This window comes from Cebus imitator, unplaced genomic scaffold (assembly GCF_001604975.1).
Source record: "Cebus imitator isolate Cc_AM_T3 unplaced genomic scaffold, Cebus_imitator-1.0 Scaffold261, whole genome shotgun sequence".
Classification (NCBI taxonomy): Eukaryota; Metazoa; Chordata; class Mammalia; order Primates; family Cebidae; genus Cebus; species Cebus imitator.
This window is the reverse complement of record NW_016107576.1, coordinates 2,081,323-2,098,056: the sequence shown is the minus strand read 5'-3', so window position 1 is coordinate 2,098,056 and position 16,734 is coordinate 2,081,323. Positions and strand designations below refer to the sequence as shown.

Here is a 16,734-nt window from a genome sequence, read left to right as displayed (position 1 = left end):
GTTTCGCTCTTGTTACCCAGGCTGGAGTGCAATGGCGCGATCTCGGCTCACTGCAACCTCCGCCTCCTGGGTTCAAGCAATTCTCCTGCCTCAGCTTCCGATCCTCCCTTCAAAATATGAATTACAACTATGCTTGCTAATACTCGCAAAGGAATAGGAGATCACCAGAGAAAATATAACATCTGAGGAGTGTAATTCTAAAAGAATTTGTTTTAACTGGATAATTTATACTGGACGGACAGAATTAACAGACAAAAAACTAAAGAATTTTAAATCAGTTAAAGGTCAGGAATGGTAGCTCACACCTGTAATCCCAGCATGCTAGGAGGTCAAGGCAGGTGGATCACCTGAGGTCAGGAGTTTGAGACCACCATGGCTAACATGGTGAAACTCTGTCTCATATAAAAATTAGCTGGGCGTGGTGGTGGGTGCCTGTAATCCCAGCTATGGGAGGCTGAGACAGGAGAATTGCTTGAACCTGGGAGGCAGAGGTTGCAGTGAGCCAAGATCACACCATTGCTCTCCATCCTGGGCGACCAGAGTGAGCCTTCATGTCAAAAAAATAAATAAGATAAAATGAGTTAGAGGAATAGCTTCAGAGAGATAAAGAGGAATATTAGAAATATGAAGCAATAATAAGCTAGAGATAATGGTTATGAAAAACATAGTAAATGAAATGAACTTAGTAGGTTGACTAACAGATTGCATACCATCATATACCAAAATAGTAAGGTAGAAATTAAAATTACTTGGAGAACTCTCCCAGAAAGTTATCTGGAAGCAATAAAGAGATGGAAAATGTAGGCCGGGTACGATGGCTCATACCTGTAATCCTAGCACTTTGGAAGGCTGAGGTGGGCAGACCACGAGGTCTGGAGTTCAAGACCAGCCTGACCAATATAGTGAAACCCCGTCTCTACTAAAAATACAAAAAATTAGCCAGGCCTGGTGGCGTGCCCATAGTCCCAGCTACTCAGGAAGCTGAAGCAGGAGAATGGCTTGAACCCGGGGGCAAAGGTTGCAGTGAGCTGAGATTGTGCCACTGCACTCCAGCCTGGGTGATGGAGTGAGACTCCAAAAGAAAAAAAAAAGAGATGGAAAACATAAAAGGTAAAATATATGCAGCAAACTCTGGTAACAATACCTAACAACTTTACAAGAAAAAAGAACTACAGATAAATAAATATCCTTCATAGACATAGATGAAAACTCCAAAACAAAATATAAGTTAATTGAATCCAATTATGTAGAGATAGTATAAAACATGTGAGTTTATTATAGTTGCAGGATATGAAATCAAAATACAAAAATTGTACTTCTGCATCCTAGCAATGGAAAATCCCAAATTAAATAATTTCATTCAAAATCACGTCAATGTCGGTGCCGTGGCTCATGCCTGTAATCCCAGCACTTTAGGATGCTGAAGTGGGCAGATCCCTTGAGCCCAGGAGTTTGAAACCACCCTGGGCAACATGGTGAAACCCCATCTCTACAAAAAGTACCAAAAAAAATTTAGCTAGGCATGGTGGCATGCATCTGTGGTCCTAGCTACTGGGGAGGTTGAGGTGGGAGAATAGCTTGAACCCAGAAGGTCAAGGCTGCAGTGAGCCATGATCGTGCCATGACACTCCACCCTAGGTGGCAGAGGGAGACCCTGTCTCACATCAAGAATAAAATGTTTAGGAATGAATTTAGCACAAGATACGTAAAAACTTGTACACTAAGGCCAGGCGCAGTGGCTTACACCTGTAATCCCGGCACTTTGGGAGGACAAGACGGGAGGATCACAAGGTCAGAAGTTCAAGACCAGCCTGGCCAACATGGTGAAACCCCATATCTACTAAAAGTACAAAAACTAGTCGGGTGTGATGGTGGGCACCTGTAATCCCAGCTACTCAGGAGGCTGAGGCAGGAGAATCCCTAGATCATGGGAGGGAGAGTTTGCAGTGAGCCAAGACCAGGCCATTGCACTCCAGCCTGTATGACAGAAGACTCAGTCTCAAAAAAACAAAACAAAACAAAAAAAACCTTGTACACTGAAAACTACAAAGCATTGTTAAGTTAAAGACAATCTAAATCGATGATATTTAATTTTCATGGATAAGACACAATGTCGTTAAGATGACAATCCTCCCCACACTTACCTATATATTCCACACGATCCCTATCAAAATCCCAACAAGTTCTTTTGTAGAAATTTACAAGCGGACACTAAGTTTATACAGAGATGCCAACAACCAAGAATAGCCAGCACAATTTTCAAAAGAAGAGAAAGTTGTTAGCCAGGTACAGTGGCACATGCCTGTCATCCCAGCTACTCGGGAGGCTGAGGCAGGAGAATCGCTTGAACCTGGGAGGCAGAGGTTGCAGTGAGCCAAGATCATGCCACTGCACTCTGGCCTGAACAAAAAGAAGAAGAAGGAGGAGGATGTGGGGAGGGGGAAGAGGATGCGGGGAGGGGGAGGAGGAAGGGGGACAGGGAGGAGGAGGAAGAAAGAAGAAAAGAAGGAGGAGAAGAAAGGAAGAAGAAGAAATAGAAGAAGGAGAAGAAGGAAAAGAGGAGGAAGAAGAGGAAGAGGAGGAGGAGGAAGAAGAGAAGAAGAGGTAGAAGTGGAGGAGGAGGAGGAGAAAGTTGGATTTACTATAAAGTTATAATAAGAGTGTGGTATTGGTGTAAAGATACACATATAGATCAATGACACAGAATATAAGGTCTAGAAATAAATCCTTATCTTTTTTGTCAATTGATTCTTTTTAAATACCAAGACAATTCAAGGAAAAAGAATTGTCTTCAACAAACGGTGATTGGACAATAAGATATCCACGTGTAGAAACTTAAACCATTACCTTGTCCATCCATATGCTTAGTTCTACCACATTTGATCCACAGTTGGTGGAACCACAGATGTGGAACTGTGGATGCAGATGGCAGATTGTAGGACTTGAGCATTAATTGGATCTGTGGTGGTCCTGTAAGCAATCCCCCGCAGATACAGAAGGATGACTCTAGTTACAAAAACCAACTCAAAATGGATCATAGACCTAAATGTAAAAGCTAAAACTATAAAACTTCTAGAAAATATAGGAGAAAACCTTTGCAACCCTGGGCTAGGCAAAAAGTTATTAGTGTGACACAAAAAGCACCATTCATTTAAAAACTGAGAGGCCGGTCGCAGTGGCTTACACCTGTAATCCCAGCACTTTGAGAGGCCACGGTGAGTGGATCACCTGATGTCAGGAGTCTGAGACCAGCCTGACCAACATGGTGAAACCTCGTCTCTACCAAAAATACAAAAAAATTAGCCAGGTTTGGTGGCGCGTGCCTGTAGACCCAGCTACTTGGGAGGCTGAGGAAGGAGAATCGCTTGAACTGGTGGGGTAGAGGTTGCAGTGAGCAGAGATTGCACCATTGCATTCCAGCCTGGGTGACAAGGGCGAGATTCTGCCTCAAAAAATAAAAATAGATAAACTGGATTTAATTGAAGTGTAAAACTTTTGCTCTCCTAAAGACACAACTAAGAAAAGGAAAAGCCACAGACTGGGAGAAAATATTTCCAAACCATACAAGGAATTGGTATTATGTATTCATTGTATCAATTATCCAGAAATTTGGCAGTTTAAAACAAATATTTATCCTCTCACACAATTTCTGAGTGTCTGGAATCTGGGTGCAGTTGTTGGCCAGAGCTGCAGTCATGTAAAGCTGGAGTAGGACTAGAGAATCTTCCTCCAAACTTATTCATATGCTGTTGACAAGCTGAAATTCCTTGCTGGTTATTGGCTAGTGCATTAGTTTGCCAAGGCCACTATAATGAAATAGCACAGACTGAGTGGCTTAAATTTATTTTCTCACAGTTCTAGATGCTAGAACTCCAAGACAAGTTGTCACCAGTCTTGTTTTTCTCTGGGGCCTCTCTCGCTGACATGCAGTCGGTCACCTCACTGTATCATCATATGGTCTTTTCTCTCTGCAGACCTCCGTGGTGTCTCTTTTTGTGTCTAAATTTCCTCTTCTTATAAAGATATCAGTCAGATTAGATTAGGGCCCACCCTAATGGTCTCATTTTAATGAAATCACCTTTAATGGTCCTATCTCCAAATATAGCCACAGTCTGAGGTATTGGGTATAATGGAGTTAACACACGAATTTGAGGGGACACAAATTCAGCCTGTAAGAGCCAGTAACTTCGGCCCCCTGCCACATGGGCCTCTTGGTACTCACAACCTGGCAGCTTGCTTCCCCCAGAGTGAATGATCTAGGAAGGAGAATAAAAGAACAAGGGCCTAAGGGAGAAATCACAGCCTTTTTTCAAACCTAATCTTAGAGGTAACACTTCCGTTGTATGCTATCAGTAACTCAGACTAATCCTGCGATGATGCAGCAGTCTACACCTTGGTCTGAACACGTGAACATGGGGGCGAGGTGGGAAAGGGTGATCATTGAACATATCGGTGCTTGTCTACCACAAACCTATATCCATAATATATGAAAAACGACTACAATTTGATAATAAAAGACGTCAATTAAAAATGTGCAAAAAATAATTTGAATAAACATTTCATTAAAGAAAATATATAAATGGCCAGTTGGCACATGATAAAATGTTCAACATCATTAATCATTAAAGAAACGCAAATTAAATTCACAACGACATCTATAATCAAATAACTGATAATACCTATCATGTTCTCTGAATCTGGCAGCATGCTGGGAATGGGGAACAGCCTGACGTAGGCTGTTACAGAGAAAGAATGGGAAAAAAAGTTCATGCCCTCTTTCCTACTTGAAACCCATCAGGATTCCCAGTTACTGTATATATTGAGTTTGTGTCCGTCGCTGCTAGTTGATTCCCATGTATAATCTCATAATCTTCGCAATGATACGAGGAGATTTGTATTACTAATACCATGGTCCTTAAGTTACAGCCTTAAGAAACTACAGCTTGGAAAGACTTAGCGTCAGGTGTGTCCTCCACTTTCATTCAAGATTGGATTTAATTGGATTGGATTTAACAGATTAGAGTGGGCTTTCCCATTTCGAGAGTCTAAGGGTTTTACTTCTCTCCGTCCGCTGGGCTCCTCTACTCTTCACACCCAGTAGGGCGTGAAAGGTGGCCTAGGATGTGGCCCAGGAGGTTTCCCTAGAGGAACGGTGGGGCGGAATCCAGGCGGGAGGCGGGAATCCCAGTGGGCAAGCCGCGCAGTTTACTCAGGTTCCCGCGAACAATCTGGCAGGTCCGCCGCAGAGCCGTAAAGAGCTCTACAAGTCGTGAAGTGGCGAGGCGCAAAAGCGTTGCTTTACGGCGATTCGAGTTGTCGCGTCAAGCAGGTTATTCCGGGCGTTTGGCTGCTTGTCTCCGCACGTGGGCCGCTGTAGGTATTCCGGCCGGTAATTCCTCCTGTTGGTGTGCAGCAGCCACGCTGAAGGACAGAGTGGCAGCAGAGGCCAAGGATCGTGAGTTGATGGAGTTTGCTGCTGAAAATGAAGGGAAGTCTGGCGGAGGTCTCCAAAGTGTAGCTGAGGGGGTGCGGCTAAGTCCAGAGTCTGGGAGGGAGGGAGTCAGGGACTTAGCAGGGGCGGAGGAGGCCGGCGGCGGAGAGGAGGGGAAAGGACTGACAGGGATGAAGAAGATAAGGGATAGAGAGGAAGGAAGTGGACAAAGGCCAGTGGAAATACCAATGGACCTAACGGTAGTGAAGGAGGAAATTATGGACTGGCCAGATACCGCAGGCAGGTTGGCTGGCCAGTGGGTAAAACAGGAGGTGGAGGATAGGCCTGAGGTGAAGGATGAGAACGCAGGCGTATTGGAGGTGAAGCAGGAGACGAATAGTAGTTTAGTGGTAAAAGAAGAGAAAGTGGATGACCCAGAGGTAAAGGAAGAGAAGGTGAAGGAAGAGGTAATGGACTGGCCAGAAGTGAAGGAAGAGAAGGATAACTTGCAGATAAAACGGGAGAAGTTTGTTGGTCAGTGCATAAAAGAGGAGGTGATGGATGGAGAGTGTGTAAAAGAAGAGAAGAAAGAAGCCGTGGATGATACAAAGGTGAAAGAAGAGCGTCCAATAAATCACCTGGTGGGCTGCAAGCGGAAACTGGCCATGTCAAGGTAGGGCAGGGGGAATTCCATTTGGGGATATAAAGCCGTTGCGTCCTCATGTCTAGAGTGAAAGGAAACACCACCCTATCTGCAGAAGGTGAAATAATGAAAAATAAGCACAAATTTGGGTTTCTGGAGTCAGTCTGGGTTCCTGGGGGTGGGTAGGGAAATGGAGGGTGTTGTAGATGTAACACAACAAATTCAGTGAAAATATATGAAATTGGTAGTGTCCATTGGGTAATGGTCAAGTTAGGAAAGTGAACGTTCTGGGGACCAGAAGATCATTTGGAACTGGATCTGGCTTGACTTAATATGCTCTTTACTCAATATTCCTTTGAGAGAGAATAGAGGTGAGAAAGTCTAATATATCCAACAATGACAAAGTGGATTAAGTTAAAATTAGGCAAAAATACACTTGACCTCAGTTATCAAGTTTCTGCATGGGTGTTGTGAATATTTATTGCTTTTGATTTAATTTCCTTGGTGTGTGGATCATGTGACAAAGAAAATAAGAGTGGTCAGATTCTTGGGAATATTAACGTCTGGAGCTCAGTAGTCTAAATAGAAATAACTGTAGTTTGGTTGTCAGTATCCAAAAAGCCTAGAAGAGCAGTTGAGGACAGGTGATGGGTTACATGGGATTTTTAGATTATTTTGATGCACATTCTAGATTAGGTGTGGAGTTCAGGAAAAAGATGTTACTGCCACTCTCTAAATTTGATGTGTCCTTATATTCTTTTTCTGGTGTGTGTGCTTTAAAAAAATCTAAACGTAGTTCATGGATTGGTCTTCTGGATTCACACACATACAGTCATTACCACATTTCCAGGAATCACAAGTTAAGATATCAGTGAATAACCTCATTATCTGATTATAGTAAACAAAGAAGTCAAAAGCAAGATGGGTTTTAAAGATTTTAATACATTTTCCTGAGTTACATATCACTAGTAACATTGGAACTGTAGTTGTTTGGTGGGAAGGTTTCACAGAGAATTTTCAAATGATGTTCAGCAGCTGTCAAATACTTTATCAGAGTTGTCACTACATTTATAAATTGATTGGGACATTCTAAGTTTATAAATAAGTAGAATTAATATTTGATAATTTAATGTTACATGTGGGTTTTTGTAGGTGTGAAACGTGTGGTACAGAAGAAGCAAAGTACAGATGTCCACGTTGTATGCGGTATTCCTGCAGGTATACATGTAACTTCCTACCTTTTAACCTGTATGTGTACCTTTCTTACCCTAAAATATAAAAGTGCTTCCCCTTTGTCTCCTCAGTTTGCCCTGTGTAAAGAAACACAAAACAGAACTGACATGTAATGGAGTTCGAGATAAAACCGCATACATTTCGATACAACAGTTTACTGAAATGAATCTCCTAAGTGGTAAGCCACTTCATGCATAGCAAATTGATGCTCCCTGACCATTGGTATATGTCATTTATTTATTCTTCTGTTTTGAAATTTTTAGATTATCGTTTTTTGGAAGATGTGGCAAGAACAGCGGACCATATTTCTAGAGATGCTTTTTTGAAAAGACCAATAAGCAATAAACATGTAAGACTTTTTTTAATTCCTTCCAGTTAGCAGTTAGAAGTCCTTCCAATCAATTAGATTCTTTTTTTTTTTTTTTTTTGACTTACCAAATATATTAAGTGGCTACTATGATGTAGGGCTATTCTGATTACATAAGGATGTGACTGTGACCAAAGTAAAGTCCTTCCCCTTGTGGAATTGTATTTAGTGGGAGATACAGGAGACGAGTAGAGGAACAAATATAATTTCAGATAGAGTTAAGTTCATATAGAAAATAAAGAAGGCTCAAGAGATGAAAGAGAGAATGAAAATGGTCTTTGGGGAAGAGATTGTCAGGGTACCATTTTCAATACAGTGGTCAGGAGAAGCTTCTCTAAGAGATGATATGTAAGCAGCGATTTGAATGATGAGAAAGAGGCTGTCATGTGAACATTTGGAGGAAGATTATTCCAATTAGAGGCAAAAGTAAAAGAAGAGACCTGAGTCAGAAACAAGGATGTTGTGTTTGAGGAATTAAAAGATGGGCAGGGTGATTGAAGCATAGTGAGTGAGAAAGAGAGTATTAAACATGAAGTTAGAGAAACTGGTGAGGAGTTGGGTGCAGAGACTCATTCCTGTAATCCAAATGCTTTGGGAGGCTGAGGCTGGAGCATTGCTTGAGCCCAGAAGTTCGCGAACAGCCTGGACAATATGGTGAAAAACCCGTCTCTATAAAAAAATACAAAAATTAGCCAGGCATGGTGGCGTACCCCTAGCAACTTGGGAAGCTGAAGTGGGAGGATCACCTGAGCCCAGGAATATCAAGGCTGCAGTGAGCTGTGATTGCACCACTGCACCCCCGCCTGGGCAGCAGAGTGAAACTGTCTCAAAGGAAAAAGAAAGAAAAAGAAACTGGTGAGGGCTTCTAATTCTAAGTGCAAATGGAAACCATGGAAGGATTTTAAACATAAATTTGCCTTTTGGAAACCACTCTTGCTGCTGTGTGGACTTCAGGGAGGCAAGAGTGGAAGATTGGAAGCAGGGAGACCATTTATGCAGCTCTTCCCATGATCCTTGTGAGATAATAGTGGCTGTTAGAATTATTGAGAGGGGATTAGATTCTGATTTTGAAGGAAAAGCTAAGACTTGCTATTGTAATACACTTAATTTTCATACTCTTGCATTGCCTTTTTCATTCCTTAAATACTATGCAAAAGTAAAGCTCACATATTTGGAATGTTTGGCAACTGGTGGTGTAAAAATTCGTTCATGGTGTCATTAAATCATATCCTGCAATTGTGTTCATTTTAGTACTGGAGTTGCAGAATTTTAATACCTTTTAAACACTTTATTTTATTGGTATTGGCATTTTTTATTGGTATTATATTACATATATCTGAAAGAAAATTATTTATACAGCAACTCTTATTTTTCCTCAAACTCAATTAGGCACAATTAAAATTCTACTTAAACATAAATTACTTTAAAACTTTTTTTTAATTGTAAAATATAGCATGTTTTTTTTTTTTTTTTTTTAGAAAATCACAGAATGGAAATACACAGTATAATGAATAATTATAAAATGAACATTCATGTAACTACCACCCAAGTCTAGAATTAGAACATTACTGGCTTCCCAGAAGTTCCATGCCACCCTCTTATGCCCTTCCCTGATATTTATATGTGTGACGATGTTTTTCTAGGGTTTATACCTGAGAATAGAATTGCTTTGTTGTGTGGTATGCATATCTTCAGTTTGCCTAGATGTTACCAAAACATTTTCCAAAGTGTTATACTAGTTTACACTCGCACCAGTAGTGTATAAATGTACCTATTGTCCTATTCTCACCAATACTTAATTTGGTAAGACTTTAAAAATTTTTGTCAATCTATTGCTATGTAATTTTATTATGGTTTTCAATGTGCAGTTCTCTAATTCCTGATGAGAGTTAGGAAGTTATTCCCTCATAATTATTGCCTAAAAGCTTTATACTATTGCATTTTATACTTATGTCTTTAACTGGAATTGATTTTTGGTATCATGTACAGAGAAGGTCCCATTTAGTTTTTCATATAGATAATCCACTTTTCCCAGCACCATTTATTGGAAAGTTCATCCTTTCCCTACTGCTCTGTAGGACCACCTTTGTTATATATCAGCATGCCTATATGCTTGGGTTATTTTGTGGACTTGTCTTTTCCATTCCATTGACCTACTGGTCTATCCTGCACCAATACTATGCTCTCTCAATTATTTTAGTTTTTTACTGAAACTTGTTATCTGATTATGCCCTCCCACTTCCTTTTCTCTAGTGTTTGGCTATTCGTTGCTGTTTGCAAGGCAAAATAATTGCAAATCTAAGGAAAGGATAGCCCATAGCCATAGCTGCTGATGGACTTTTTTTCTTTTTTCCTCTATTTCAGTGTAACCATACAAGTTCCCTAGCTTGCTCTAAAAGTAGTGATTGTTTCTGGTTTACCCTTTTCCTGAAGGTGTAGTAGGAGGATTGATCAATATCATTACTGAAACCAAAGTCCTCTAAGTTACAAAATTACATGTAATTTCTTCAGACAGTTTCCTACTTATCCAGTGATAGCTGACCCATTCTTTCCCTTGGCTCATGACTTGATTCTGACTATTTACATTGCAAATTCTAGATCCCTATTCATTTAACAAAAAACTTGCATTTATACTTTGCCTTTTCTGTGAGTGATCTTTCTTCTTCCTTGACTTAATAAAAATCTGGTATTACTTCCTTCATAACTCTGGAATTCTCCAGTTTAGCTTAATCAACCCACGTGGTCAATGTAGTACACATGTCAGAGCAAGAATATTGTCATATCCCATTTTGTGCTTCCCACAACAGTGGCTGCTTTAAGCTAGGCCTGTACTAGGCAGTGCCATGGCTCTTCCCTTGAGTGAATTGTCTAGTAATAAAATCAGGGATACATACAACTAACTGGTAAAACCATCCGTAAAAGCAATCAAGAATTGTGTAGGTAGCCCCTATGATTGCCAAATGACCTGTTTGTTTATTTGTTTTAATCTCCATTAAATTATTCTTTGGCTCGTAGCACATATGGTTAAAATCACAAGCTCTGGAATTAGACCTGGGTTGAATACAGGTTCTTTCTGGGATAGCTGTATGATGTTGGTATCTCGCTAATTCTTATTGCTAAAATGGAGATGATAATACCTATTCTGATAGTATCATTGTGAAGATTACATGACATTACTTCTTAGAGCTGTTGTAACACTTAAGTTTTCAGTAAATCTTAACTATTATTGAACAATTGTTTTACTCACTTTTTAAATTTAAAGCATTTAAAAATTAATTTGTCTGTTTGGTTTTGGTTGATAGATGTACTTTATGAAAAATCGTGCCCGAAGGCAAGGTATTAACTTAAAACTTCTACCCAATGGATTCACCAAGAGGAAGGAGAATTCAACATTTTTTGATAAGAAGTAAGTTTCTAACTTTTTAGTATATCAGGTGTTCTGATTTGATCAGGATCACTGTTTAAGGTTTGGTTGCTATAGAGCGTTGCTACCCCAAGTGTGATTCTGTAAACTGTTTGTTGTTGGTCCATGACAAGATAACTTGTGTGTCATGTAACTCTTAATAAAAATTTGGGTTTGCAGAGTGTGTGTGTGTGTCTGTGTGCATGTTTCTTCATATCATTTGAGAAGCTTCTCAAACATTAATGTGTCTTTCAGTGACCTACGCATCTTGTTAAATATGCTTGTTGTGATTTTTCAGTAGGCCTGGGTTGAAGTTTGATATTGTGCATTTCTGACAAACTCCTGAGTGATGCTGATTGTTTGAGAAACATATTTTGAGTAGCAGCACCCTAGAACACTCTCATACTTTAGAAATAAACTGTCTCTTTGAGACCTAAGATGCCAAGAAAGTATTTCAGGGGCTTCCAGGACAAAACAGCAAGTAAAAGCAGGACTCCTGTGTGTTTTAATCAAGGCAGCTCTGCTTTTATATTCTTTCTGCATTGGGTTTCTGAATAAGATTTCATTTAAAAGCTGTCAATGGAGAAGAAGGGGACTTTGAATTCTTTTGAGTATAGACAATGTAACAGATTAGTTTACTGCTGTCTGAAAAATGTTGAGTTGAAAAGGCCCCAAGAATACAGAGGAGAATAGGATCCCAAAGTACTTTAAGTAGCCAACTAAATTATTAGATAATACGTTTCAGAAGGAAGTCAAGATTTTTTATTTAGAATTTTTAAAAACCTGAGTGAGTCGCTCCTTTTTCAGCCTCTTAGTAACCGTGGGGCCTTGAACAAATCACCTTACTTTCCCTGGGCCTCAGCTGTATGATGTGGGGAGTTGGGCCAAGTAAACTCTAAGGTGCCTTTCCAGTTGTACTCTTCCATAAACTGAAAAGACAAAGCCATCAGAATTATCATTATTCTAGTAAAACTTCTACTTTTTCTGTTAACATAATTAGAAGATGACATTGTCCATTTATTATGTAAAAGACATAAATACTTGTAAAAATGGTTTTTCATTTTTTCTGGTTGTCTTCCAAAAGTAAAGTAATGCTGACACAGGTGGATCAGGCCAGGAGTTTGAGACCAGCCTGGGCAACATGGTGAAACCTCATCTTTACTAAAAATAGAAAAACTAGCTAGGTGCAGTGGCACCCACTTGTGGTCCCAGCTACTCTGGAGGCTGAAGTGGGAGGATCAGTTGAGCACAGGAGGCAGAGGTTGCAGTGAGCTGATATCATGCCATTGCACTCCAGTTGGGTGACAGAATGAGACCCTGTCTTAAAAAAAAGTAGTATTGCCTTGCATTTATCAAGTGTGAGATGATTCCTTTGTGCATTTTGAAACTGACGTATGTAGAAATTGCCGTAATTTGAAGTTTATGGTAACTGGTTAGTGCCTTCTCAAATACAAAATGTGTTCCTGTTTTTTGAAAGAAACTGTTCAGAATGATTGTAATCAGAGATTAGTTCTCAGTAATGAAAAGCAGATGGCCTCAAGTATAACATTTTTGTGTCTCTAGATACATGAATGTATGTGGGATGTTTTTACCAAGAATATTACACAGTATATTTTCCAGGTTTAGTATATTTTTGGTTGTTTTGAAACTCCCTAGGTCTCTGAAATGGCAAATCAGATTTTTCTTGCATTAGTCTTTTGCTCATAAATTTATAGAGATTTGGGATTGGTTTTCTTACATTTATAGTGTTTCCCAGGAGGAGGTTAGCAACATAGTATGTAATAATAGGCTTAGAATCCATTTCTTAGTCTTTCACCATCTGCAAAATGGAGCTTATGATAGCTACCCTGTAGTTGTGGCCTTTTAGCGTATTAATTCACATAGGCAGTAACTGGCATGTGGGAAGGAATCAGTTCATAGTAGGTATTACATAAATAATACATCTGTGTCATTAAACAGTTTAAAGGAAGGATTCCACCTGTAATTCCACTAACTAGAGGTGAGCACTAATAAAAGTTTGTAATGTTTCCTTCTAATCATGTTTTCTCTTTTATTCATCTAAAAAAGTAAAACACAATATAAAATACTTAAATAAAACTACATAAAGTGACATGACTCTGCCCAGGTTAAACATTAATTTTTTATTGAGAAATACACATCATTTTTTCCTGCAGCTAGATTTTCCATATAGAAGTACTTTGTGAACCTCTTTTCTTGCTAATGCAAATCTACACCTCATTATTTTTAAGCAGGATATTCCACCTTTGACTATATCCTATTTAATTATTCCCATATTCATGAACATTTTATGTCTGTTTTTAATTATTATAAATAACACTGTACTAAACAGCCTTGAACAAATTGTTTTGTGTGTTTACCTGACTTTCTGTAGGATCAATTCCTAGAAAGCATAATTACTGGATTAAAGAGTACAATGTATTTAAACTTTTGAGAGAAACTCTACTTTGTCTCCATAAAACATTACCACTTTGTACTTTCATCAAAAAAGTATGAGTGCTTGTTTTAGTTATACCTTAACTTTAGTTTAATATTATCAAACTTTTTTGTGGGCAGCTTTATTAGAGAGGTTGAGCTCTTGGATTTTTAATTTCTTGTTGAGACATTGCCAGATGTCCACTGCAGGAGGCAGAATCACTGCCATTTGAGAACCCCTGATTTAGATGAATACAGAAGACATACTTATTGAATGTATAGTTCTAATCTTTTCTTGGTCTAGATAATTAATGTAGATAGAATCAGGATTCTGGTATCTTATATTTTACCTTTAAGAGGAAAAAATGAAAAAAAGACATTTAGAGGTACCTTGTTTGAGATACTTATGTCTTACCAGCTATGCACATGAAAATAAGCAAGGTTTTAGATGATTGCAATGGTATTTGCTGGAAAGAGGGGAGAAAGGAAATGAAATTTTTTCAAATAATTCTATTCAGCTCCCATGTCCCCAGTATTCTAAGAGACTAGTTTTCAATACTTTTTTTCTATTAACTTTCAAAAGTTGGTTATAGCTTTGACTCAGATAAATGTAGATTTGCATGTTTCCTCTACTGTTTGATGTACATTAGGTGACCTAGGGCAAGATTTGACTTACCAGGTTATTAAGAGGATTAAATGAAATATTAATAACTAAAGTAGTACTTGGCACATAGTAAATAATATACAGTGACATTAAAGATTTACATTCCCTTCACTGATATCCTTAGGAATATGCCACATTTACTGTGTATTCCATTCACCCCTCATAGGTCTGGGACAACACTGTGTAGTCAGATAGTACTATTTGTACAGCGAAACCTATAAATGTTTACCTTATAGTGGGTAAATAATGACTGTAGACCAACTCAGGTTTTGCTGCTGAAGGAGTTAAAAATCTTTCAGTTTTGGAGATTTTGGAATTGTTGATATGAGAAGTTGGTCTTGTACTAAGACTATTATTAATACTCCCTAGTTATTAAATTGATTGCTTGTTTAAGCAACTTGAGCTGCAATATAGTCAAAATCTCAAGTTCATGTTGCTTAAAATAAATGTTTTAACTTTTGAGGAATCTGAAGACTTTTGTACTGTTTTTGTAACTTTTCTATAAAGTCTATATTTATTAAAAAAAAAAAAAAGTTTTAAATTTAAAAGCCCACATATGAAGTGTGATGAATGTGCCATTGTACCTGAATTACTCTGTAGAACTGTCAGCAGGTGATTGTAACAGCTGGCTGGAATAGGTTCATTCTAATCCACACATGCTTTATGGCAGGCATTTTCACCAGTATGACTGAATCTCCTAAAATTATATGTGAAATTATGTGAATTTTTCTAAGACTGTAATTTTCACTGAATAGTCAAAGTGAGATGAAGTCAGAAATGTATGCAATGGGGATGAATTTTAGAGGACTAGTGAATTTGTAGGAATATCATAGTAGATAGCTGTAATCAATAAAGTTAAGTTCAGGGAGGCTTATATAAGTTGATCCAAAGCAAGGTTGACATTCTCGGTTAAAAATAGAGGAGCTTGATAAGGAAAATGTTGGCTCTCCTGCTTATTTTGGAGCAGATCCCAAACTACTTTAAAATAGTGGCTTTTTCAGAGGTAATTCCTTTACCACAACTCTTTGTAGGGTCTATAACTTTATGTTCACTTTCACCCGGAGCTACTCAAATCTGTTGAAAGAAATATGAAAGATCTATATGAAGAAAATGTAAATTCTCCTGAATGACTTAAAAGATGTGAATAAATGGAAAAAAGTGCCATGTTCTTAAAAAACTCAATATTATTTAGTGATCTTTTAAGTTTGATGTGATCCTAATCAGAATATCAATGAGATTTTGTTTGTTATTTATTTATTAAGAAGATAGTTCATAAATAACTGAAGTTTATTTTGGAGAATAACATGGCAGAGGTGCCTGGAAAAATCTGTAAAAAGAAAAATTATGAGGCTGGACTCATCAAAATTTATGAAGTTATAGTAGTTTTAGGGTATTGGCCTAGAAATCTGTTACTAGATCATAGAAAATAAACCGTATATTTGATTCTCTGGTAGATGATCAAGGTAACATTTCAAATTAATACAAATAATTACTTATTTAATAAATAGAGTTGGAACAGCATGCATTTGAGAGGAAATGTTGAATCTTTTACTAAATAATATTCAGGTGGATCAGAATCTTAAAATGAAATAAAATACTGGAGTATTTTCATAATCTTGAAGAGAAGAAACATCCCACCCAGAAGCCAAAAGGAAAAGAATAACTAAATTTACATGGCAAAAGAAGACCATAATAAAGTGAAAAGACTGGACCAAAAAAGTCTTTAACATATATGTCACAGAAGGCTTACGTATTAGTAAGAAAAAAAGACCAGCAACTAATTAGGAGAGGGGGCAGAGGATAAGAATAGATGGTCGTAGAAAGATACATATACATGCATAGTATTTAGCTGGTAAACATATTAATAATATCTAATGTAAGGAAGGTATGGGTTAACCAGGCCATTTTCCTCTTCCATTGTTCTTGAGAGTTAAATTGGTACAGTCATTTTAGAAGACAATTTGGTAATGTTTCTCAGAATGTTATATATTTTGTTACATAAAATTATTACATCTTAAAATGTTACAAATAAGTGCTCAAGGAATTTAGCCTAGGGATGTATTTGTAGATGATCTACAAACTAGAGATATATGTACACATGTATCTATTGCTGTATTGTTTTTAGTAGTGTAAAAACTGGCACCAACCTAACATATCCTTTGGTATGGACTGAGTTAAATAAATGGTGGCACCTTCATACAGTGGAATTCCATACAGCCATTAAGCAGAACAATTAGACATACAAGTACTATCTTGGAATACTATCCATGACACGTTCAGTGAAAAAAAAAAAAGAATTGGAGTTTAAAACAATTGTCTGAAAGATAGGAAGCTCACTTTAAATTAGTGGTTCTAAAGTGAGACGCCACCTCTACAAAAAATTTTAAAATTAGCCAGGTGTGGTGGTGAATGCCATGATTGCACCACTGCACTCCAGCCTGGGCAACAGAGTGAGACCCTGTCTCTTTAGAAATGATAAATTCAGTAAAGTTGCAGGATACAAAATCAACAGACAAAAATCAATAGCATTTATATATGCCAACAGTGAATTATGTGAAAA

The 16,734-nt window shown here is 38.1% G+C and overlaps 1 protein-coding gene across 3 annotated transcripts in view; it reads left to right on the top strand.

The window, feature by feature from the left end:
• Positions 1-5,286: 5,286 nt before the first annotated feature.
• ZNHIT6 (zinc finger HIT-type containing 6) overlaps positions 5,287-16,734 on the top strand; it is a 55,767-nt gene continuing 44,319 nt past the window's right edge. For all 3 annotated transcript variants that reach the window (XM_017499847.2, XM_017499848.2, XM_017499850.2), the window contains exons 1-5: positions 5,287-6,104; positions 7,227-7,292; positions 7,379-7,485; positions 7,571-7,656; positions 10,977-11,080. In XM_017499847.2, coding sequence (XP_017355336.1) covers positions 5,464-6,104; positions 7,227-7,292; positions 7,379-7,485; positions 7,571-7,656; positions 10,977-11,080 — 1,004 coding nt within the window. In that variant the 5' untranslated portion in view covers positions 5,287-5,463. The remainder of the gene's footprint in view (positions 6,105-7,226; positions 7,293-7,378; positions 7,486-7,570; positions 7,657-10,976; positions 11,081-16,734) is intronic.